The sequence below is a fragment of the Oncorhynchus tshawytscha genome, linkage group LG11, assembly GCF_018296145.1.
Source record: "Oncorhynchus tshawytscha isolate Ot180627B linkage group LG11, Otsh_v2.0, whole genome shotgun sequence".
In the NCBI taxonomy this organism is placed as follows: Eukaryota; Metazoa; Chordata; class Actinopteri; order Salmoniformes; family Salmonidae; genus Oncorhynchus; species Oncorhynchus tshawytscha.
This window is the reverse complement of record NC_056439.1, coordinates 30,930,185-30,954,453: the sequence shown is the minus strand read 5'-3', so window position 1 is coordinate 30,954,453 and position 24,269 is coordinate 30,930,185. Positions and strand designations below refer to the sequence as shown.

The 24,269-nt window shown below is 43.3% G+C and overlaps 2 protein-coding genes across 4 annotated transcripts in view; one reads left to right on the top strand and one right to left on the bottom strand.

Moving 5' to 3' along the window:
- Positions 1–4,111: 4,111 nt before the first annotated feature.
- Positions 4,112–16,786, bottom strand: LOC112261729 (putative E3 ubiquitin-protein ligase UBR7). Of its 2 annotated transcripts, XM_024437317.2 has the most exons (13): positions 16,770–16,786; positions 11,964–12,065; positions 8,381–8,498; positions 7,759–7,892; positions 7,552–7,612; positions 7,360–7,455; positions 7,089–7,142; positions 6,846–6,951; positions 6,420–6,565; positions 5,330–5,527; positions 4,946–5,111; positions 4,757–4,818; positions 4,112–4,530 (listed from the first exon to the last, which is right to left on the bottom strand). In XM_024437317.2, the coding sequence occupies exons 3-13, from the start codon at positions 8,495–8,497 to the stop codon at positions 4,456–4,458; spliced, it is 1,215 nt and encodes a 404-aa protein (XP_024293085.1). In that variant the 5' UTR covers position 8,498; positions 11,964–12,065; positions 16,770–16,786; the 3' UTR covers positions 4,112–4,455. The 2 variants fall into 2 exon arrangements, with proteins under 2 accessions (XP_024293085.1, XP_024293084.1); XM_024437316.2 differs by lacking the exons at positions 11,964–12,065; positions 16,770–16,786 and adding an exon at positions 8,892–9,037.
- A 932-nt stretch (positions 16,787–17,718) lies between these two features.
- Positions 17,719–24,269, top strand: part of LOC112261728 (inositol-tetrakisphosphate 1-kinase) — a 40,400-nt gene continuing 33,849 nt past the window's right edge. The window contains exons 1-2 of one of the 2 annotated variants that reach the window (XM_024437315.2): positions 17,719–18,011; positions 18,541–18,729. In XM_024437315.2, coding sequence (XP_024293083.1) covers positions 18,635–18,729 — 95 coding nt within the window. In that variant the 5' untranslated portion in view covers positions 17,719–18,011; positions 18,541–18,634. Of the gene's footprint in view, positions 18,067–18,540; positions 18,730–24,269 lie in introns of both variants that reach the window. The other variant, XM_024437314.2, reaches the window with a different exon arrangement.

Below are 24,269 nucleotides of genomic sequence, written 5' to 3'. Positions count from 1 at the left end.
CATTTTTTGGTGCCCTTCCCTAGATCTGTACCTCGACGCTATCCTGTCTTGGAGCTTTACGGACAATTCCTTCGACCTCATGGCTTGATTTTTACTCTGACATGCACTGTCAACTGTGGGACCTTTAAATATAGACAGGTGTGTGCCTTTCCAAATCATGTCTAATCAATACAATTTACCACAGTTGGTAATCATGTTGTAGAAACATCTAAAGGATAATCAATGGAAACAGGATGCACCTGAACTCAATTTCAAGTCTCACAGCAAAGGGTTCCAAATACTTATGTAAATAAAGTATTTTTTTAAAAATGTAATACATTTGCAAAAATTCAAAACCTGTTTTTTCCAATGTCATTGTGGGGTAATGAGTGTAGATTGCTGATATTTTTTTATTGAATCCTTTTTAGAATAAGGCTAACAAAATAACAAAATATTGAAAAAGTCAAGGGTTCTGAATACTTTCCCGAAGGCAAGAAAAAGTATGTGAACCCTTTGGAAACACCTGGATTTCTGCATGAATTTTTCATAATTTGATCTGATCATCTAGGTCACAACAATAGACAAACTCAGTCTGCTTAAACTAATAACACACAAACAATTATACGTTTTCATGTCTTATTGAACACACCGTGTGAACATTCAGTGCAGGGTGGAAAAAGTGTATGAACACTTGGATTTAATAACTGGTTGACCCTCCTTTGGCAGCAATAACCTCAACCAAACGTTTTTCTGTAGTTGCAGATCATACCTGCACAACGGTCAGGAGGAATTTTAGACCGTTCTTCTTTACAAAACTGTCTCAGTTCAGCAATATTCTTAGGATGTCTGGTGTGAACTGCTCTCTTGAGGTCATGCCACAGCATCTAAAATCGGGTTGAGGTCAGGACTCTTTTTTTTCTGCTGTTGAAGCCATTCTGTTGTTGATTTACTTCGGTGTTGTGGGTCGTTGTCCTATTGCGTCACCCAACTTCTGTTGAGCTTCAATTTTCAGACAGACAGCCTAACATTCTCCTGCACAATGTTTTAATTCACTTGGGGATTCATTTTTCCGTCAACGATAGCAAAGATGACTGCAAGAGCACAGAGCAGAATGCTCAATGTTAAGAAGAATTGCCCAGGCCCTGAGGCAGCCCCAAGCCATGACTCTCCCTCAACCATAGGTTTTGATGTTGCTGTGCCTTTTTTTTCACACATAGTGTTGTGTGTTCCTGACAACTCAACTGTAGTTTCATCTGTCCACAGAATATTTTCGCAGTAGAGCTGTGGAACATCCAGGTGCACTTTTGCAAACTTCAGACATACAGCAATGTTTTTTTTTTTTTGGAAAGCAGTGGCTTCTTCCATGGTGTCCTCCCATGAACACCATTCTTGTTTAGTGTTTTACGTATCGTAGACTCGTCAACAGAGATGTTAGCATGTTCCAGAGATTTCTGTAATCTATTAGCTGACACTAGGATTCTTCTTAACATTGAGCATTCTGCTCTGTGCTCTTGCAGTCAGTCAACTTTGCAGGACGGCCACTCCTAGGGAGAGTAGCAACAGTGCTGAACTTTCTCCATTTATAGACAATTTGTCTTATCGTGGACTGATGAACATCGAGGCTTTTAGAGATACTTTTGTAACCCTTTCAGCTTTATTCAAGTCAACAATTCCTAATCTTAGGTCTTCTGAGATCTCATTTATTCGAGGCATGGTTCACATCAGGCAATGCTTCTTGTGAATAGCAAACTCAAATTTTGTGGATTTTTTTTTAATAGGGCAAGGCAGCTCTCATCAACATCCAGGTTAGCTGACTCCTTACTCCAATTAGCTTTTGGAGAAGTCATTAGCTTAGGTGTTCATACTTTTTCCAACCTACACTGTGAATGTTTAAATAATGTATTCAATATAGACAAGAAAAATGCAATGTGTGTTATTATTTTAAGCACATTGTCTATTGTTGTGACTTAGATGAAGATCAGATCAAATTTGATAACCAATTTATGCAGAAGTCCAGGTAATTCCAAAAGGTTCACATACTTTTTCTTGCCACTATGTATTTTCAAAAACATGAGCCTGGGGGTTTTTGGAACAAGATGGGAGAGAGGGGGCAGAGGTTAAGGACTGAGGTACACTGGGAAAATAATGGTGCAATGAACACGCTAGTCAGGAGATGTTTTATTTCAGCTGAATATGTGTGTGTAGTTTAATAATTCCAGGTAACTGTAAATAATCTCTGTACTGTACACACTCCATTTTTAATCAGGTTTGTATTTACCTATAAACACAAGGCTATGATCTGAAATGGTTAACCAGAGACCGACCATAGAATGCTGTGGTCAATATGCTTGAAACCACCTTGCTCTTTTAACGGCATAAACAATTAGAAGTCTTAATCCACTTTTTGAAGTGACCATAAAGGATCCATCACAAGCGTGACACCACCACTGGCTCTACTAGTTGTTTGTGTGAATCTAATGTTCACCCTCGAACACTATCCATTCACATGTCCTCAGTCTGTTCATTTGTGTTGTTCCCATGTACAATGTAACCACTGTCACTCCACCTTTTGGCTAATCCTGGACCTGCGAAGACCTGCTCGCTGTCGTCGGAGGTTACGGCATACTGTATGAGAGCTACTGGGGCTGTTGCTACAGAAACCAAAGTGCACCCATCAGATCCTGTAAGATCAGCCACACATGTCTCCTCTAACACAAACTGACAAACCCATGATACAGGCAACATTGCACTGTAGATACAATCCATTTCACATGGGAGCAGGGGGATAAATTATTTTAGAACAAAAGAGCTCCAGAACAACTGCATAATTCTTAAATTAAACCATGCATTTCTACCATTTAGTAATCCTGAGCATAAATCGTAATTATTCATGTAATATTTTAATATATTGTACAACAGATCCTTATTTCATCTTAGTGGTGGTACTGTAAATGAATTATTCAGCTGTTTTGTAGCTGTGGTGGACTACACTGTGAGGTTGTGTTCAGCACCGCATTTCACCAAGAAAGAATAGTCTGAAAGATGGTCAGACTCAAACTTTTTATTTTTGTTCATTAAAATGTTTTCTTTTAGGGAAATGTTTTTAATATTGTTATTGGTGTGGAATACCATGAAGTTGTAGGTTTTATACCATTTGGTTTTTTAAACTGCCCAGTGTTTCCAGATTTCTATGAAATATTACCTATAGTTACTTACAATATGAGTTTAAATAGTTTTCCTTCCAGAAAATAATTGTTACAGAAGCAGCTTTGTGGTGGAATGGTGTGGGCATATACCGGTCATTAAAATATATGCGCAAGTAGACTGCTGATTGGACAGCTCATCCTTCTCAGAGATGACATGTCCTAAGGATTTTAATTTTTTAAAAATCCAATTCATGCTTTTGCAACATTTAGATATTAACTTTTTAAAAGTTACATCTTCACTGGTGCTTTTGCAACATTTAGATATTAACGTTTTAAAAGTTACATCTTCACTGGGCAGTTACTTAAGTAGCACATGGACATGTAGATATTCACTCTGCATTGTGATAATGAAGTTGCCGGGCAGAGAACCCTTTTCCATCCAATTTGCTTCATGGGAAAAAAATGCAAAACTTTAGATTCCTCCCGATGTTGGTTAGTTGCTTTATTTTCCAGGAGTTTCCCCATGAATAAAAACTCTCCACATCCTGTTTGCTCTTAACTGTAGAAGTCAGTGCCTTCCCCTGCCAAGAGGCTGGGCTGTTATTTGAGAAGTGACTGTCCTATGCAAGCCTTTTCTACCAGCTTGTATCAAATAGCCCTTTGTAAAACTCATGTAGCTAGTTATTAGTGTACATGTTTTTTTGTTTAGGTACCTTTTTAAAATGTAACCCTCTGGAACTGTTTGATAATTGAACAGGTACGCTGTATGTAAAACACTTTTGTAGATCCCTGTATTTGGTTTTACGTGTTCTATTTTTCTACTGTTAACTCAAATGGTGCATAACAGTGTGGAACTTGGGCATCTTCGAAATAAACTGCTTCAATATAATTCTGGACTGTCTAGTCATTTAGTTCAACCTTGAGTAAAGCAGTACCTTCTGGTATTTCGATGACAAGTAGCCATGGAATCACTTCACACAGTATGCTGAATGAACTGTTTCATTTAATACCAGTGACACCATCAAATTGTCACGCTTCAATATGAATGGCAGTGCATAGTCAGGTGTCACATAATGAAAGTCTAACGACAACTTAGACTTAATTTCCATGATTAGCATCTCTCCCAGCATGCTAACTGTCATTTAGTTTCTCATAAGAATTCATGGAGACCCATTCAAGAACCTTTTAGCAAAATGTTCAACTTCAAACCTCAGCAACAGCATCTTTTATTTAAAGCAGAAGGCGTTTGAGGGACATCGAACTGTTTTGCTATGAACCCAAAGTAACATTAAAAAACAAGTAGACAACGCCATTGAGGGGCAGAATGACATCAGCTGTTCATTTGCCGCCTCTTCCTGGACATCAGCTCCCCAAAGAACTGGTGGATGGCCTCTGCTGTGACAACCTGAGGGAGAGGGGAGGAGTGGTTCAATGGGGATTAGAGGTGAATGACCACAGTGTTCTTCAGCTATTGTTTGGACACAAGCAGATCAATGACAATCAAGTGCTGACATGACAAGTAACCTATGGACTACTGCTCATATATTGGTTTCCTATGCTGTGTTCATGTGCCCTCTTGGAAACTACCACCAGATATTTTGTCTTCAGTAAACAAACATACAGCTCCTCACCTTTCCTTCATCAGCTATCTGCCGTAGGAACGTCATCAGTTCAGTCTGCATCTCATTGAACTCTGAATGAGGGAACATTTTACTTCATCAACCCAGTTCATCAAATGGTAAGAAACACACCGTGTTAGGTTTCATCTACAGTTAATAACTGCCAAACAAGGGAATGAAAAAGACAGTCCCCATCCTTACGGTAAACAATCTCCAGTTGCTGCACGCGGTCCAGAGTACTCAGGCTTGACATGAGCATACTGTCAAGACTAGCAGGTCCTTGCTCTACAGTGCCTCTGTTCTCATAGGCCAGGACAGTGTCTGACTCATCCAGCAGGAACTGCACTCCCGCATCGACGTAGGCCCTCTGAGAAGAAACAACAAACATACAATGGAAACAGCTCTACACCTTTATCCAATCTAAAAGGGCTGACACTACAATGTGCTGAATGACCAGTAAAGTCTATACAGCAATCTATTTGTTCCACATCAAATAGCTAAAAACAACACAGTTGCTGCACTGTGCTTGAAATCAGTCATGGCAAAATACATAATCTCAAGAGAGAAGAATCTTTAGTGACCCACCTTGCAGCTGACGCAGGTGCACAGCGTGGCTCTCCAATGGTAAGGCCAGAACACAGCCCCTTCCCTAGCTCTCTCCAGGCCCTGCGTCTTCAGCTCCCTCAGCCTGCAATACACAGTCTTGTCCTGGCTCTTCACAGGAAGGCCTGTCATCTCCTGGTGAGTCCGTTTGCAGGCAGTCCTCCCATTCGTAGCCTCATTCTGGACACAAGACAGCAAGGGAGGAAACATGCATTATATTTTAGGCTTTTCAGGATTGTGTTCGTGGAGAACAAAGAGGAACCGATCCCATAATCCAGGGGGCTTGTTTAATTTTTTAATTTTTATAAATACAACATCCCGCGGAAGCAACACACACAAGCTCTCTAATAGGAGTTGACACAATGAGAGGGTGGGCTGATGAAATCAGTCTTGTTTACAGTAAGCTGAACTGTGAAGCCTGGCCAAGCCAGTCCCCAGAGCAGGGGAATCTGTGTCCCATTGATAATTTCTTCCTTAATTACCCAAAGGGGAGGGCAGCCAGGCAGCACAACAAGAACAGGAGTCCACTGTTTACATCCGCACAATACATTACCCTCCACTGCCATCTGCTGGGAGTCAAGTGACACACTGCAAATCACACCAAATAGCTGAGTGGATTTTTATTTAACTAGGCAAGTCAGTTAAGAACAAATTCTTATTTTACAATGACAGCCTATACCCTGGCCAAACCTCCCCTAAAGCGGACGACACTGGGCCAACTGTGCGCCGCCCTATGGGACTCCCGATCACGACCGGTTGTGATACAGCCCGGGATCAATCCAGGGTCTGTGGTGACGCCTGTAGCACTGAGATGCAGTGCCTTAGACCGCTGCGCCACTCGGGAGCCGAATGACTCTTGAAGAATGTATGAATTGGTTTAGCAGGCAGTATTAACCAAATGTCTGCTTAAGTATAGATGTGTGTTTATGTCTGCCTTCAATGAAAACACAGCCAAGAGTTCCTCTCCTCACCCTGATGTCATTCCCATTTGCTTGGTGCAAGTGGTGAGTCATGCACTTAGGAGTCTAGGTTTCAAACACAATTGTAAAAGTCAAAGCTTGGCTCTCCTTACCTTCTCTTGACAGCTGGGGCTGGTAGAGGACCCCTCGCCCCCGTTCTTACAGGGCTCATCACTCCTCTTGTCCTCTGGCTCCTTATCTTCCTCCTTGTTGACTTCAACCTCCCCTTTACAGGGGCTCACTTTGACCACAGGAGGTTCTTGAAAAACAACAATATACATTACTATTGTTTTAACTGCAGAATGTACATAAAGGGCATGACATTGTATAGTGATCAGGTTTAATTCATCGTCACTGTCTGTGCACTAAAAACCTAGCCCAAATTACCTCTAGATGAAGAAGACTGACATCTTCCATCTTTAACTAGTTCAAAATGGAAAGATAAGTATTTTCATAAGTAGTATGGGGTGGGTTATAACCCAAGCCCAGAGTTCTGGATCCCTAGCTCTCGCTCTTTGTTAGTGGGAGGAATAACACACCTGCAATGTGGGTGGAGTATGTCCAGAGGAAGGGGGCTTTGTTCATGCAGGTCTCACACACCATCTCCTGCAGCTCCTCAGAGTCTTCTACCGTACAACCCAGGTGCTGTCACAGAGAAGGACCACATGGTCAAGGAGAAGTAATCATTCTGGTCTTTGTATCAAAACCATTATCCCAGCTAACAAAGATTAAATCTCAAAACACACCTGAAAACAATTATGATGTTGCCCCTTGATACATACCCTGGGATGATACCAGTCCTCACAGATGATGCACTGAATCATATCCTCATTAACCTTATGGGAGGGAGGAAGCATGAGAGGGTGTTTTTGTTATGAGGAATGACATATCCATGACATATTCTTTCAACAACACAAACTGAATCCTAGAGACCTAGCATATCAACAAAGCCTATGATTCAGACAGAACTAAAACATGTATTCATTCATCAATAGCAAAATGTGAAGGGATGGAGAAAGGGAAGGAAGCATAATGCTGGAATCAAATCCATACCTGATCTTCAGTGTCTGGGTAAGGTCTGTCACAGGTACAATAACAGCCATGGAAGTTGTGATTATAATGATTTTTTGCGTTTTGTCGGTCTTTGCCCTGCAAAGACAAAAGGAACAATGGAAATCAGGCATCAATGTTTTCAGCTGTCAGGATGACATGACTGAGGGGTAGATAGGATATTAGGACACTTACAGGACTCAGCTGGCACCTAAACACGCCAAACTTGCTGTTTCCACAATCACAGCGGAAATTCCTACATGCAAACAAATAGATGCAAATAAGCAATTTCAAGACCTCAACAAGTACTACAATGAGTATGGAAATGTAAACAGCTACCTAAACCTTAGTGTTGTTTGTACTCCTGGAATTTGTGAATGTCCCTTTACATCAGGTTCATACCTTTTTGTGTAGAGCTCAAATATGTCATGCCCATCATGGCAATGGTTGGTGCAGGCAAGGCAGAGCCCAGCAGGTTCTACCCCTCTGGGTGTGCAAGTGTTGCAGGCAAAAACAGCCTGTCTCTTCACATATCCCTGTAACACAATAGAATAGATATTATATGTAGTCAGATGCACAGGGTCACAGATATAATTGCAGTGTACGGTGAAATACTTAAGCTCCGAGCTCCAATAGTGCAGGTTTGAATTAAATAATACAAAATAAAATAAATGTATACATATTTACAACTGTGACAATGATAAATATAAATGTCCATTGGGGTGTGGGCAGGGTAATTGTCTGTTTAGGGTGGGGGAAGAAAATAAAATGGAGGGGGAAGGAGGAGTAGATAGCTGACTGGGGGGGGTAGAAGTTATTTGCCAGTCTGTTAGTTTTAGCCACAATGCTCCTGTACTGCTTGCTTCTAAAGCGGGGAGAACAGGTAGTGGCTCGGTTGGTTGATGTCCCTGATGACATATTGTATGTAGTAACATAAAGAAGACACAAAAGGCCACACTGAATCTGGGGTCAGTGGCAGTTCTCTGGATGTGGCGATACAGATGTGGGCAGGCAGCATCTTTACCTGGGGATAGGAACAATTATCTGGATCACTTCCAGCCAACACAGCATACGCCTCTTGCAGCTCCTCATCTTCCAGAATGTCCTGTACGGTCACAGTGCGCTCCTCGTTCACAGACATTCTTGGAACAAAATAAACACCCACTCAAATGGATGGATGTACATATGCACACAACTACATTCTTCGGTCAGGAACCACGTGGGGGGAGTAAGGAAAACAACACTACGGCCAAAGTCAAACAATGAAGTGTAAATACATTTGAATTCTGCCACATTTGTAGCCGATTTGCTAGTCATCTCACCTTGACTGATTGCAAAATACAAAAAAATACAAAATAATTTCCAACTGTCTGCTGGCATATTCAAAACATTCCGTCAGACAAGCTAGCTAACAACAGATTATGCTAGCTAACGTTCAATATTTCGACTAGAAGCATGCTTCGTTGTCATCTTTATAGTAGTACTTGCGGATAACTATTTTAATTATATCGCTAATTACTTGCAAGTAGCCTTACCTGGTGAGCGAAATGGCTAGACAGACACTTGCGAGTCTGCGACAGAACAAAGATTTTTCAGGCTGTATTGCGACTGCGACTTTGGACAAGTGAAGTCACGCAATTGTGACGTCAAAGAGAAACGTAATTATTTTGTATCAAATCAAATCAAACTTTATTTGTCACATGCGCTGAATATAACAACTGTAGACCGACCTGTAGACTTACAAGCCCTAACCAACAGTGCAGTTCAAGAAGAATCAATAAAATATTTACAAAATAACACAATAATGAGGCTAAATACAGGGGGTACCTGTACTGAGTCAGTGTGCGGGGTACAGGTTAGAGGTCATTTGTACATGTAGGTAGGGGTGAAGTGACTGTGCATAGATAATAAACAGCGAGTAGAAGCAGTGTACAGAACAAATGGGTGGGTAGGGGGGGTCAATGTAATAGTCTGGTGGCCATTTGATTAGTTTTTCAGCAGTCTTATGGTAGAAGCTGTTAAGGAGCCTTTAGGACCTATGACTAGGGTGGCTGGAGTCTGACAATTCTTAGGGCCTTCCTCTGACACCGCCTTATATAGAGGTCTTGGATGGCAGGAAGCTTGGCCATAGTGATGTACTGGGCCGTACGCATTACCCTCTGTAGTGCCTAGCGGTCAGAGGCCGAGCAGTTGCCATACCAGGCATTGATGAAACCCATCAGGATGCTCTTGATTGTGCAGCTGTAGAACCTTTTGAGGATCTGAGGACCCATGCCAAATCTTTTCAGTCTCCTGAGGGGGAATAGGCTTTGTCGTGCCCTCTTCACAACTGTCTTAGTGTGTTTGGACCATGATAGTTTGTTGATGATGTTGACACCAAGGAACTTGAAGCTCTCAACCTATTCTAATACAGCCCCATCAATGAGAATGGGGGTGTGCTCAATCCTCCTTTTCCTGTAGTCCACAAGCATCTCCTTTGTCCAGACCACATTGAGGGCGAGGTTGTTGTCCCTGCTCCACACGACCAGGTCTCTGACCTCCTCCCTATAGGCTGTCTCATCGTTGTCGGTGATCAGACCTACCACTGTTGTGTCATCGGCAAACGTGATGATGGTGTTGGAGTCGTGCCCGGCCATGCAGTCATAAGTGAACCAGGACTACAGGAGGGGACTGAGCACGCACCCCTGAGGGGCCCCCGTGTTGAGCATCAGCGTGGTGGATGTGTTGTTCCTAGCCTTACCACCTGGGGGCGGCCCATCAGGAAGCCCAGGATCCAGTTGCAGAGGGAGGTGTTTAGTCCCTTAGCTTAGTGATGAGCTTTGAGGGCACTACTATGGTGTTGAACGCTGAACTGTAGTCAATGAATAGCATTCTCACATAGGTGTTCCTTTTGTCCAGGTGGGAAAGGGCAGTGTTGGGTGCAATAGAGATTACATCATCTGTGGATCTGTTGGGGCGGTATGTAAATTGGAGTGGGTTAAGGATTTCTGGGATAATGGCGTTGATGTGAGCCATTACCAACCTTTCAAAGCACTTCATGGCTACATAAGTGAGTGCTACGGGTCGGTAGTCATTTTCGGCAGCTTACTTGAGTGTTCTTGGGCACAGGGACTATGGTGTTCTGCTTGAAACATGTTGGTTTTACAGATTCAGTCAGGGACATGTTGAAAATGTCAGTGAAGACACTTGCCAGTTGGTCAGCGCATGCTCGGAGTACAAGTCCTGGTAATCCGTCTGGCCCTGCTCCCTTGTGAATTTTGACCTGTTTAAAGGTCTTACTCACATCGGCTACGGAGAGCGTGATCACACAGTCGTCCGGAGTGGCTGGTGCTCTCATGCATTTCAGTGGTACTTGCCTCGAAGCGAGCATAGAAGTAATTAAGCTTGTCTGGTTGGTTCGTGTCACTTGGCAGCTCTTACCTTTGTAGTCTATAATAGTTTGCAAGCCCTGCCACATCTGACGAGCATCAGAGCCGGTGTAGTACAATTCAATCTTAGTCCTGTATTGACGCTTTGCCTGTTTGATGGTTTGAGGGTATAGAGGGATTTCTTATAGGCTTCCGGGTTAGAGTCCCGCTCTTTGAAAGCAACCCTTGAACTCAGTGTGGATGTTGCCTGTAATCCATAGCTTCTGGTTGGGGCATGTACGTACGGTCACTGTGGGGACGACGTCATTGATGCACTTATTGATGAAGTCAGTGACTGATGTGGTGTACTCCTCAATGTCATCAGAAGAATCCCAGACCATATTCCAGTCTGTGCTAGCAAAACAGTCCTGTAGCTTAGCATCTGCTTCATCTGACCTCTTTCTTACAGCTGCACAATTGAGAGCATCTTGACGCTGCATCACCACTTGGTATGGCAACTGCTTGGCATCCGACCGCAAGGCACTACAGAGGGTATTGCGGACAGCTCAGTACATCACTGGGACAGAGTTCCCTGCCATCTAGGACCTCTATTCTGTATAGCACTTTGTGACATCGGCTGATGTAAAAAGGGCTTTATAAATTGATATACCAGGCGGTGTCAGAGGAAGGCCTTAAAATGATCAAAGACTCCAGCCACCCAAGTCATAAACTGTTCTCTCTGCTACCGCACGGCAAGCGGTACCGATGCACCAAGTCCGGATACAACAGGACCCTGAACAGCTTCTACCCCTAAGCCGTAAGACTGCTAAATAGTTAACCAGATAGCTACCCAGACTATTTGCATTGACCCTTTTTGCAATTAAATGTTTTAACTCATCACATACGCTGCTGCTACTGACTTTATTCCTAGTTACATGTAGATATCGACCTCAATTACCTCATACCTCAGCACATGGACTCGGTACTGGTACCTCTTGAATATAGCTAAGTTATCATTACTCATTGTGTATCTATTGTTACTTTTATTATGTGTTTTACTTTTCTATTATTTCTCCATTTTCTTTCTCTCTGCATTGTTGGGAAGGGCCCGTAAGTAAGCATTTCACTGTTAGTCCACACCTGTTGTTTACGAAGCATGTGATAAATACATTATACCTTTTGTCAACAATGGATCATGCCAGTCTCTGATTGAAAGCCGGGAACCTTTTCACCCTTTGGTTAAACGGAAATGTGTCTCACCTGTAGATGCACTATTCTTCTATGGTATAATGGCTTCTTCTTCGGTGGGGTTTATCGGCGGTTGGCATCCAACATTATGGTGCATTACCACCACATACTGTCCTAGAGTGTAGTGTGGGCCAGAGACAGGGAGAAACTAAATCCTACCTGCCAGCCCTGTTGCTCTTTAAAAAAAAGAAAATATTTGAGACTACATCTAATGACGTTCTACTCAATATACTCTTTAAACTAATGTCCTATATCCCCTTCTCCCTCATACTAGATCTCAGCCTCTCACTTTCCCTCTGATACTGCCCACACTGTAGCAGTACATGCTCCACGGTCTCTGTTTCCTGGCAATAATCACACTTTCCTGCTGGATGCTGTCCTATCACATGTAAGGACTTATTCAACTTATTCACCCTTAATTTGTAAAAATAGCCACCTCTCTTCTGTCCCTTCCTGCTGTCCTCCCCGACTTTCCTTTGTACTTGAAATAAATGCCTGCCCTTAGTATCTCTCTTCCACTGCTCCTGCCCTCTCTGCACCACTGTTCATATCAGGCCTTTTGCCTGTGCCTTGCTCATTGAAACTACAACATCAACATCCCCACTTCTAAGTGCTTGTTTAGCCAGTACATCAACTGCCTTGTTCCCCTCCACCCCCACATTGGCTGGGACCCAAGTAAATGTTATCTGTATACCCATCTGTCTAATCCTGCCATGGGTTTGTAGCACCTCATAAAGCAGGTCTTGTCTGCTCCATGAGCTAAAGGACTGGAGACTCATTAACACTGCACATTAATCAGAGCAAATAACTACTCTGTCTGGCTTGACTTCCTCCACCCACTGCAAGGCCAACGGTATGGCCATCAGCTCCGCCGTATATACAGCCAGATTATCTGTAATACGTTTTCTGACTTCCACCCCACGTTCCTGCACTACAAATGCTGACCCGGTATGTCTTTTGAGCCATCTGTGTAAATGGCCACAAAATCCTGATACACAGTTTCCAGACGTTTCTTAAACAAATCAGATGGATCAACACCCTCCATATCTTTCTGTAGTCTCTCTACACTTCTAGATCAACTACTGGAGGCGGGAGTAGCCATGGTGGATTTACAAGAATAGCTACCGTTGGACTAAACTCCCTTCCATACAGTTCCATCTCCTTCGCCTGGATATTACCCACCCATGTTCCCAGCATGTCTATAAAATCCATTTTGCAGGATGTGACACCACATGTCCTTGTAGGTTGACCCAATAATTAAATGCCAGCTGCTGTCGCCTAATCTGCAATGGCATATCCCCCATCTCCACCTATAGTGCCGCCACTGTGGACATCTGAAATGCCCCATTACATTAGAGTCCTTATCCCTGTATGACAACTAGCCTTTCCAATGAGGTCGGGCTTTCGAACCATACGCTATGCTGCCATAGTCTATTATAGATTGGATCAATGCAACATACATGGTCCTCAATGAAGAACGCCCAGCCCCCCCCACTCCTTCCCCATCAGACAGCACATCACATTTAGCACCTTACACTTTCCCACCACTCTCTCAATGTGTTCTGCTCAGGTCAGTCTAGTGTCAAAGTATACCCCAAGAAACCTGAAGGCCCCCACCCTCTCCAAGTTTCTCCTATATAACTTTGAGCGTACCTCATTTCCCAACTTCACCCTGGTAAAGAACACTGAGTTCTCTACAGAGAACCTGAATCCCCACATTAATGCCCACCGCTCTACTTCATCAATTGCTTCCTGTACCTTCCTGACTACGTATGGCACATTTCTTCCCCTCTTCCATAAGGCCCCAACATCTGCAAATAACGACCTCCCAATATCCAGCTGTACCTGAGAGTAAACATCATTGATCATGATTGAGAATGACAGAGGACTAATCACACTCCCCTGTGGTGTACCATTATCCACCAGGTAGCTGCCTGATAGTGACTTTCCTACCCTCACCTGGATAGACCTTCCAAACAGGAAATCCTTTACGTTCTTCCTCCTACCTGATAATATCAAGCTTGATTAACAATCCCTCCTTCCACATCATATCATAGGCACATCAAAAAAAGACAGTTACAACAGTCTCCATGTTCACCTGAGCCTTCCTGACCTCTGCTTCTAAACAGAGCACTAGGTCCATAGTCCCCCTTTCCTTCCTGAACCCACTCTGATGTGGCGATACCAGTCCCCTGCTCTCCAGGAAGTAAGTTACCCTCTCCGTAATCATATGTTCCATAATATTACATACATGTGATGTTAAAGCTATTGGCCGATAACTTGTTGGCCTCGTTGGGTCCTTCCGTGCCTCCCTCCCACACTGTGTTGTACAAAACCAAAACCTTATCCAGTGCCTCATCACTAAGATGGGCCAACAAAACAAAGCACACCTCATCTTTCCCAGGTGAAGTTAAACCAGCCTTACCTATTGCCCTTTTCATCTTTGCCATTGTAAATGGTGCATTCAATGCATCATTTACATCCTCCTTTCTATCCAGCACTCCAGGATGCTCCTCTCTCGTTCTCTCTCTCCCCCTCTGCCCCTCCTCTAACAAATTTGCCAAGCTATGCACTTCTACAAACACTTTGGCCGTCATCTCTGCCTTCTCCTCATCCTTCCCTCTCGTCAACACTGGATGATCCCACTCCCCACTAATCTCCCACAAGGCATATCTACAATGAACTGCTTGATCTCCTGTCCATTATCCAACAGGCTTTGAGCATTCTGTTGTAGTACTACTACCATAACTAAGATCCAGTAATACATGACTCCATTTCTCAGCTGATTGAGGTCATCTCGAACCTCTTCCCATGTCAACCCTGTCATACTCAGATGTCTCCCAGCAGCTTTCACTATTAGCTGAATCCTCTCTGTTCTAGACTCTACTTAAGCAGTGCTATAGATAGCATATTTGGCAGTACCTGGTCCTTCAAGTGTAACAGAATAGACGTGCTATCTACCCTAACTCCACCCCTTGTTGCTTGCAATCTTTGAACATTCACTAGAACGCCTCCTCTCAAATAGTCCCTTACCTCTTTAGTGTTGTCACTCACAGGCCCTCCTGTTATCACCCCTTTAATCCACTGCTTCCCTGCTTGATCATTCCAGCTGCTCGACACCACCTTACACTTCCCTAGTTGCTTCACTCAGAGCTTTTTCCCTCTGCGCCATGTCCTTCCAGAACACGAACACGCTTCCATCTCTTAGCACTTTAGCAATGACAACTTCCCCAATCAACTCTTATCACAGCCGTCAACCTTATCGGACTCTTCGCCCCAACTCCCATTTCCTCCCTAAACTTCAGAATCCTTTTCTGATCTTCCTCATCTCCATGCTCCCCTCGTGTCTTATCTTACCCTTCCTCGGCACTTTCTAACTCCGAACTGCCGCTAGCGTTGGAAACTGTTGGTCTCCTCAAACTTCCTTTTCTGCCTCCTCTCTGCCTCCATAGACTTCTCGATCCCCTTCAAACCCCTGCTACATTTCTCTCCCACTTTCTTTCTCTTTCTTACCCCCTCCTTTATTTGTACCACTATGCTCCATACTTGCTTCACTTTCTTCTCCATCACTATCTCCTACCATCTCTGACCCAGTCACAGCACAGTCGTGCCACACCAAGTAAAGTTTGATTGTTTGTTTATGAACGATTGATCGCTAGTCACAGCTTTCCAAACAGTCAGCCAGCTCGACCTGCGTTCCCTGTCGTTCAACAACCGACACTGATATGACATGCCCCAGTACGTCCCTGGTAAAATGGCGGTCAGAAAACAAACGTTTAAGGCGCATGCCGCCACCTACTGTGCTGAAGTCTGCGAGCATTCATGGTTTGCCTAATTCTGTACTACTAAGAAAAAATAAATAAACAAATCCCTACTAATTTCGAACAAACCCTCCCCTCCCCTTGTGTTGTTATGTGTTAATAACATTTAGACTACGTTACCCAGCAGGCTAGGCAGATGGTTAAAGAATGCCTTGCATGGCTAAACATGGAGTTTTCTAGCTGAAGTATATGTTCATTAAAAGTAGTTAAATCTACGCCCCGGTTTGTCATTATATATGGAACAAACATAACACCCCTAAAACCATGGGTGACTAGGTCTGGCTCGCAGTTGACATTCCAATTCATCCCAAAGAGGTTCGATGGGGTTGAGGTCAGGGCACTGTGCAGGCCAGTCAAGTTTTTTCTCACCGATCTCGACAAACCATTTCTGTATGAACCTCGTTTTGTGCACGGGGGCATTGCTGAAACAGGAAAGGGCCTTCCCCAAACTGTTGCCACCAAGTTGGAAGCACAGAATCGTCTAGATTGTCATTGTGTGCTGTAGCGTTAAGATTTCCCTTCACTGGAACTAAGGGGCCCACCCCGAACCATGAAAAACAGCCCCAGACCATTATAACTCCTCCACCAAACCTTACAGTTGGAACTATGCATTCGGGAAGGTAGCATTCTCCTGGCATCCGCCAAACCCAGATTCATCAGTCGGATTGCCAGATGGTAAAGCATGATTCACCACTCCAGCCGACGCTCGGCATTGCGCATGGGGATCTTAGGCTTGTGTGCAGCTGCTCGGCCATTGAAACCCAAGTTTATTCGAGCTGCAGCCACAGCAAATTGAACTGAATTATCCCAGTTCCTTGGAAACCAAATAACTTATTGACTTTTCCTATCCTACTCAGACGGAAAATATTGTTGATCTAGAATTAATGGTAAAACGGTTAATTAATTATTCAAGGAATTCATTAATTAATTATCTTGAATTTTAATTAACCAAAAGTCATAACAGCGGTACAATTAATGACCCTGGCCTACTACTCACAGGAATCCTCTCAGGCTCCCTCGCCATTTGCCCTCCATTCTCAACTGTCCTCACTGCCTCAACATATGACAATTTCAACCTGTCTCACTCTCACAGGACATTTCCGATCCCCAGCAACATAGCCACCCCCACAATTGAAACACCTAACTTTTCCCACCAGAATTACACATTCTTTGTCCCATTCCCTCCTGCACACTTCTCACACCTCGGAATCTCCCTCCTACATACTGCTGCAACATTACCATAATATTGGCACCTAAAACACCGTAGTGGGCTCCGAAACAACAGCTCTCACAGGAAAACGGATGTACCCTAGCATAACGTTATCCGGCAAACACTCTGCATCAAAATTCAGAAGGACAGGCAGGGTCTCCTCAGTCTCGTACTCGCCAGTGGGTCTTTGTCACACCGAACAGTGTGCATCCCAGACACTGGGGATCCTGAACTTCAGTCGATCCACCTCAACACTCAACGTCACCCCAGTTATCACTCCTTTCAGCAGGGCTCTGCTCCGGACAGCAAAGCAGGACACATCTATCGTCCGAGTCACAAAATATGTAGCGCCTCGCCCTCTGGGCAGCAGACACACAAAAAAATCAGGATTGAGCTTGGTAAACTCTGCTTGAGGACTTCTGAGACAAAACCAACTTCAACATTCAAAATATTTTACCAGCAGATGGCGCAATGGTAGTTCCTAGAAACATTCACCAGTGTGAATGATAATGTGTCCCTTCAGTATCATTAGGTTTAAAGGCAGGTGTTAGGGGGAGTTGAGGCATGCAGTTCGAATATGTTGGGTTTCATTTCAAAATGTAGTTGTTTTTTCAGATGAAGTAAAAACATTTTTTTAATGGAATCCACACATCTTACCAAAAAAAATAAGACCACGTTCCCTTTAAGGGTTAAGTATTTATTGCTGCCACATAGGGGAGCTGTTGTTTAAACTGACGTCAAAGACATTACAGTATGGCTTTGAAGCTGTGCTGACGTGCTTTTATTTTCTAATGAGGGTGAACAACTCTGCCCTGTTTGACAGCAAGGTAGCTAGCGGTATGCATAGTTGTTTAGGGGGTACGCGCTAGGGCTACCTAAATGAGCACGACTCGAGAGTGTGTGTGTGTACTGTCAGTTAGGGTCCAATTTCGACCAGTCTAGATTGAAGAGAAGACCTCCGCGCAGTCATAACAACTTCAGCTTCAACATCCAGCGGAACGGAGAATGGACAGCTATCGGGCTAGCTAGGTGGCTATCCTTACTAGGACAACGACATTTAGGGAGGAAATGTGCTAGCTAGCTGGTAGCTATACATTTTATTGAACTTCTGATATTTATTAGCTGTGCATTTCTGCTTGTCCTCGAGCTTTGTCATTATGCTCACGAATGTATCCAGAAACCACCTTGTATAGCTAGCTATGTATATTATTAGTAATAATTTGGTTAATGTTGTGGCGCATCTGTAGAAATTAGTCTCTCTTTTCGGGAAATGCAGCTAGCCAATCAGGGGGGGAAGACGATTTATCTCGGGGACACATTTGTTTTATCTGTTTAACATTAATGTAGGTAGCTAATAGTTATTTGACATTAAGTAAAGTTTGCTGTATAGTTAACGTACGCTAGCACTGTCATAAACTGAACATTGTTGTTATGGCTGACTAACGTTAGTTTGCTACCGAACTAAAGTAGTTGGAAGATTTGAGGAGAATCAACCTATCTGGTTTCCTCACATAATACGAAATGCTAGCTAGCTAAGTAATTCATCCCTTCCCTCTAGGTTCGTGTGAGACGACGGTTTCCTGTTTTCCAGGTTGAATCGACAGTAACTGTTAACATCTGGATTAAGAACATACGTTAGGTGAGGTGGAGAGATGCAGACTTTTTTGAAAGGCAGGAGAGTGGGCTACTGGCTCAGCGAGAAGAAGATGAAGAAGCTGAATTTTCAGGCCTTCGCTGATTTGTGCAGGTATGTGGTGAGAACAATGCAGCTACTGGTGGTTACATGTTCAGTCCACTGTACAGTAGTTAGTCGTGAAGGGATATAGACAGCACTATTGAAGAGATGCATTGTAGCTGTAGCAGTGTAGCTACAGTATGTAGCTATTTGTTACACGTATCCAGTCTCAAATATTGCTAGGTAATCATCTCTTTAACTGTGACCAATGTCCACTCCATTTAATGACCTCAAGAACCAAGAATTGATCCATCTCTTCTTAACTGATATATTTTGGAATACACATTTTGAACATTATTTGAAGAGGCTATGACAAATCCTGTGGTCTGTAGAGAACACTTTACTTGCTTACATTGGGTAGGCTAAGCCCCAGAATCTGTGGTAGATTTCACACACATTCAAATAATGGAACCAACGTGAGCTCGAGCTCAATTTGCATCTATCATGTAACTGTTTCTGGGCCATGTTAATTTCTCAATGTCTCTGAATAGACAGCCTTTTTATATACAGTGCCTTGCGAAAGTATTTGGCCCCCTTGAACTTTGCGACCTTTTGCCACATTTCAGGCTTTAAACATAAAGATATAAAACTGTATTTTTTTGTGAAGAATCAACAACAAGTGGGACACAATCATGAAGTGGAATGACATTTATTGGATATTTCAAACTTTTTTAACAAATCAAAAACTGAAAAATTGGGCGTGCAAAATGATTCAGCCCCCTTAAGTTAATACTTTGTAGCGCCACCTTTTGCTGCGATTACAGCTGTAAGTCGCTTGGGGTATGTCTATCAGTTTTGCACATCGAGAGACTGAAATTATTTCCCATTCCTCCTTGCAAAACAGCTCGAGCTCAGTGAGGTTGGATGGAGAGCATTTGTGAACAGCAGTTTTCAGTTCTTTCCACAGATTCTCGATTAGATTCAGGTCTGGACTTTGACTTGGCCATTCTAACACCTGGGTATGTTTATTTTTGAACCATTCCATTGTAGATTTTGCTTTACGTTTTGGATCATTGTCTTGTGGAAGACAAATCTCCGTCCCAGTCTCAGGTCTTTTGCAGACTCCATCAGGTTTTCTTCCAGAATGGTCCTGTATTTGGCTCCATCCATCTTCTCATCAATTTTAACCATCTTCCCATCTTTTTTCTTGTTCCTTCCCAGTGTAAAGTTGAAACTGATCCATTTACATTTTTGGGGCAAGTGCTTATAAAGTATTCAGACCCTTTGACTTTGTCCACATTTTGTTATGTTACAGCCTTACTCTGAAATGGATTAACTTTTTTATCCTCAGCAATCTACACAAACTACCCCATAATGACACAGTGAAAACAGGTTTTTAGAAAAACAAAAATACCTTACTTACACAACTATTCAGAACCTTTACTATGAGATGCAAAATTGAGATCCGGTGCATCCTGTTTCCATTGATCATCCTTGAGACATGAAAGGTTCCACAGTTGACAGTGCATGTCAGAGCAAAAACCAAGCCATGAGGTCGAAGGAATTGTCCGTAGAGCACAGACAGTTTTTATTTAACCAGTTAGGCCAGTTGAGAACACGTTCTCATTTACAACTGCAACCTGGCCAAGATGAAGCAAAGCAGTGCAACAAAAAACAACCGTTACACATGGGATTAACAAAAGTACAGTCAATAGAAAAATCTGTATACAGTGTGTGCAAATGGAGTAAGGAGGTAAGGCAATAAATGGGCCATAGTAGCGAAATAATTACAATTCAGAAAATTAACACGAGTGATAGATGTGCAGATGATGATGTGCAAGTAGAAATACTGGTGTGCAAAAAGGTTAATTAAAACAATATGGGGATGAGGTAGGTAGCTGGATGGCCTATTTACAGATGGGCTGTGTGCAGCGATCGGTGAGCTGCTCAGATAGCTGATGCTTGAAGTTAGTGAGGGGGAGAAGTCTCCAACTTCATCGATTTTATTTTTTTTTATTTTAGAAAAACATTTTTTAAAATTTATTTTATTTTTTTGCACATCGTTCCAGTCATTGGCAGCAGAGAACTGGAAGGAAAGGCGGCCAAAGGGGGTGTTTGCTTTGGGGATGACCAGTGAGATATTCCTGCTGGAGCGCGTGCTATGGGTGGGTGTTATGGTGACCAGTGAGCTGAGAAGGCAGCGCTTTACCTAGCAAAGACTTATAGGTGACCTGGAGCCAGTGGGTCTGGCGACGAATATGTAGTGAGGGCCAGCCGACGAGAGGATACAGGTTGCAGTGGTGGGCTTAGGTGACAAAACGGCTGGCACTGCATCCAGTTTGCTGAGTGGAGTTTGAGGCTATTTTGTAAATGACATCGCAGGAGTCTAGGATCGGTAGGATAGTCAGTTTAATGAGGGTGTGTTTGGCAGCGTGAGTGAAGGAGGCTTTGTTGCGAAATAGGAAGCCGACTCCAGATTTCATTTTGGTTTGTAGATGCTTAATGTCTGGAAGGCGAGTTTACAGTCTAACCAGACACCTAGAATATGTGGACATCTACAAATACCTAAGTCAGAACCTTCCAGAGTTTTGATGTTGGGTGGGTGGGTTCTGGCAGCAATCGGTTGAAGAACATGCATTTAGTGTTACTTGCATTTAAGAGCAGTTGGAGGCCACGGAAAGAGTGTTGTATGGCATTGAAGCTCGTCTGGAGGTTAACACAGTGTCCAAAGAGGGGCCAGATGTATACAGAATGGTGTAGTCTGCGTAGAGGTGGATCAAGGAATCACCCGCAGCAAGAGCAACATTGAAATATACAGAGAAAAGGGTCGGCTTGAGAGTTGAACCCTGTGATTTCCCCCCCCCCAGAGACTGCCAGAGGCCCTCTGATTTGACACGCTGAACTGTCTGAGAAGTAGTTGGTGAACCAGGCGAGGCAGTCATTTGACAAGCCAAGGGCGGCAGGGTAGCCTAGTGGTTAGAGTGTTGGACTAGTAACCGGAAGGTTGCAAGTTCAAACCCCCGAGCTGACAAGGTACAAATCTGTCATTCTGCCCCTGAACAGGCAATTAACCCACTGTTCCTAGGCCGTCTTTGAAAATAAGAATTTGTTCTTAAGTAACTGACTTGCCTAGTTAAATAAAGGTATACAAAATATAAAAAAATGTAAAAGGCTGAGTCTGTCAATAAGAATACAGTGATTGACAGAGCCAAAAGCCTTGGTCGACGAAGACTGCTGCACAGTGCTGTCTTTTATCGATGGTTGTTATGATATCGTTTAGTACCTTGAGCGTGGCTGAGGTGCACCCGTGACCAGCTTGGAAACCAGATTGCACAGCGGAGAAGTTATGGTGGGAATCGAAATGTTTGTTTGTTAACTTGGCTTTTGAAGACTTTAGACAGTGCAGGATGGATATAGGTCTGTAACTGTTTGGGTCTAGACTGTCTCCCCCTTTGAAGAGGGGGATGACCGCGGCAGCTTTCCAATCTTTGGGGATCTCAAATGATACGAGAGGTTGACCAGACTAGTAATAGGGGTTGCAACAATGGTGGTGGATAATTTTAGAAAGAGAGCATCCAGATTGTCTAGCCCAGCTGATTGGTATGGGTCCAGGTTTTGAATCTCTTTCACAACATCCGCTATCTGGATTAGGGTGAAGGAGAAGCTGGGGAGGCTTGGGCAAGTAGCTGCGGGGGGTGCGGAGCTTTTGGTTGGGTTAGCCATGCTTATTGAAATTTTTGATTTATCAGTGGTGACAGAGTTTCCTAGCCTCAGTGCAGTGGGCAGCTGGGAGGAGGTGCTCTAATTCTCCATGGACTTTACAGTGTCCCAGAACTTTTTGGAGTTAGAGCTGCAGGATGCAAATTTCTGTTTGCAAAAGCTAGCCTTTGCTTTCCTAACTGACTGTGTGTATTGGTTCCTGACTTCCCTGAAAAGTTACATATCGCGGAGACTATTCCATGCTAGTGCAGTACGCCACATTATGTTTTTGTGCTGGTCGAGGGCAGTCCGGTCTGGAGTGACCCAACAAGTGCTATATCTGTTTGTTCTACATTTTGAGGGGCATGCTTATTTAAGATGGCGAGGAAATTACTTGAAGCATAGTTAATTAGACCTTTGATTGTTCTCCTGTGATGTGATAATTGCTCTCTGCATGATGCTGAGTTCTGTATGTGTGGGCACAAGAGTGGTGGCACACCAGTGTGGAGGAGGCTCTCACCATTACTGTTTGAGTCCTCATTGAGAGAAATGTATGAATTTGTCTAGTCCAATGATTTCACTGAAAAAAAGATGACCAGAGGTTGTGGTGAATGTAGGCCTTAAGTATTACACTGGGGGGGAGCAATTGTTTGTTGTGTATTTGTATTTATTATGGATCCCCAATAGCTACTGCCAAGACAGCAGCTACTCTTCCTAGGGTCCAGCACAATTAAGGCAGTTAAAACATTTAAAAAAAAACAGCATTGCAATACATTCACAACCAATTTCACAACACATTAAGTGTGTGCCTTCAGGCCACTACTCTACTACCACACATACGTGTGTAAGATGGGGGTATGTGGGTGCGGTTTGTGGCTCCAGGTGCCTCTCTTATAACATGGGTGTGTTAGGTTTGTGAAACCTGAGCAACTGGAATTTGGAAAAGAGGCTTTACTAAAGCACCTAGTAGGTGTATGTGCAATGTGCTTGACTCTCGAGTAGAGGGAGATGGTATCTCTTACCTTACATTGTGCCTTGCTGTATCAGTCTCCAGCAGAGTGAATGGTTATATAAGGCGATGTAAAGTGGGGCAGGGATTGCATTGGATTTCCTCAGCAGAACTGACTGTAAACCCTGCCTGCTGATGGCTAAATAGTGCTGTATTTGGTATCAACAAGCAGGGATGGGACCCACAACACTCAGGCAAACTGGATTTAATCAATCCTTTCTCTCTGTTGCCTGTGTTTTAGGAGTGTCACACTCGGCCCGTGTGAAAACGTCTAAAGGGCAGACAATGTGTAATGACCAAAAACCATTCAACTAGGGCAGGTCTGTGTGTTAGGTAGGATATTTTTTCAGAGTGGATTCTCTCTGCTGATGGCAGTGGTGAGTGATTTTCACCTTGCCATGGGAGCTGTTGACTCAAAGCAACCTGATTGAGCCAGCACAGATTATGAGAATGTAATCCTCCAAATATTTTAAATCTCTTCATAACCCTCCAACCAAATGACTCCCTCTGGAGGATATCTCTGCGTGTAGTATATAGGTTATAGGATGGTTAGGGATGAGTTTGAACAATCAAATCTTCTGTGTTTTGCCTACTCTTGGAAAATATAGTTAAGGAATAGGGATGGGCATTTTTAAATGATTTTCAGTATTCATATACTATATTTTTTATTTTAAGATGGTTTTAAATCTTGTTTTCAAAAAAGCCGGTGCGCTGCTCTGTCTCAGTCTATGGCAAGGAGATGGGGATAGAAAGTAGCCAAACTGACTCGCAAGTTAGACAAACTTGTTGCTGCCATAGGTTATCATACCATCTGGTAGTGCTGGTCTTGACTGCATCAAATTGTTGTAAAGAAGCTAGCTACAGTAGCCAGCCAACTAACTAGCTAGCTAAAGTAGCAAGGCTA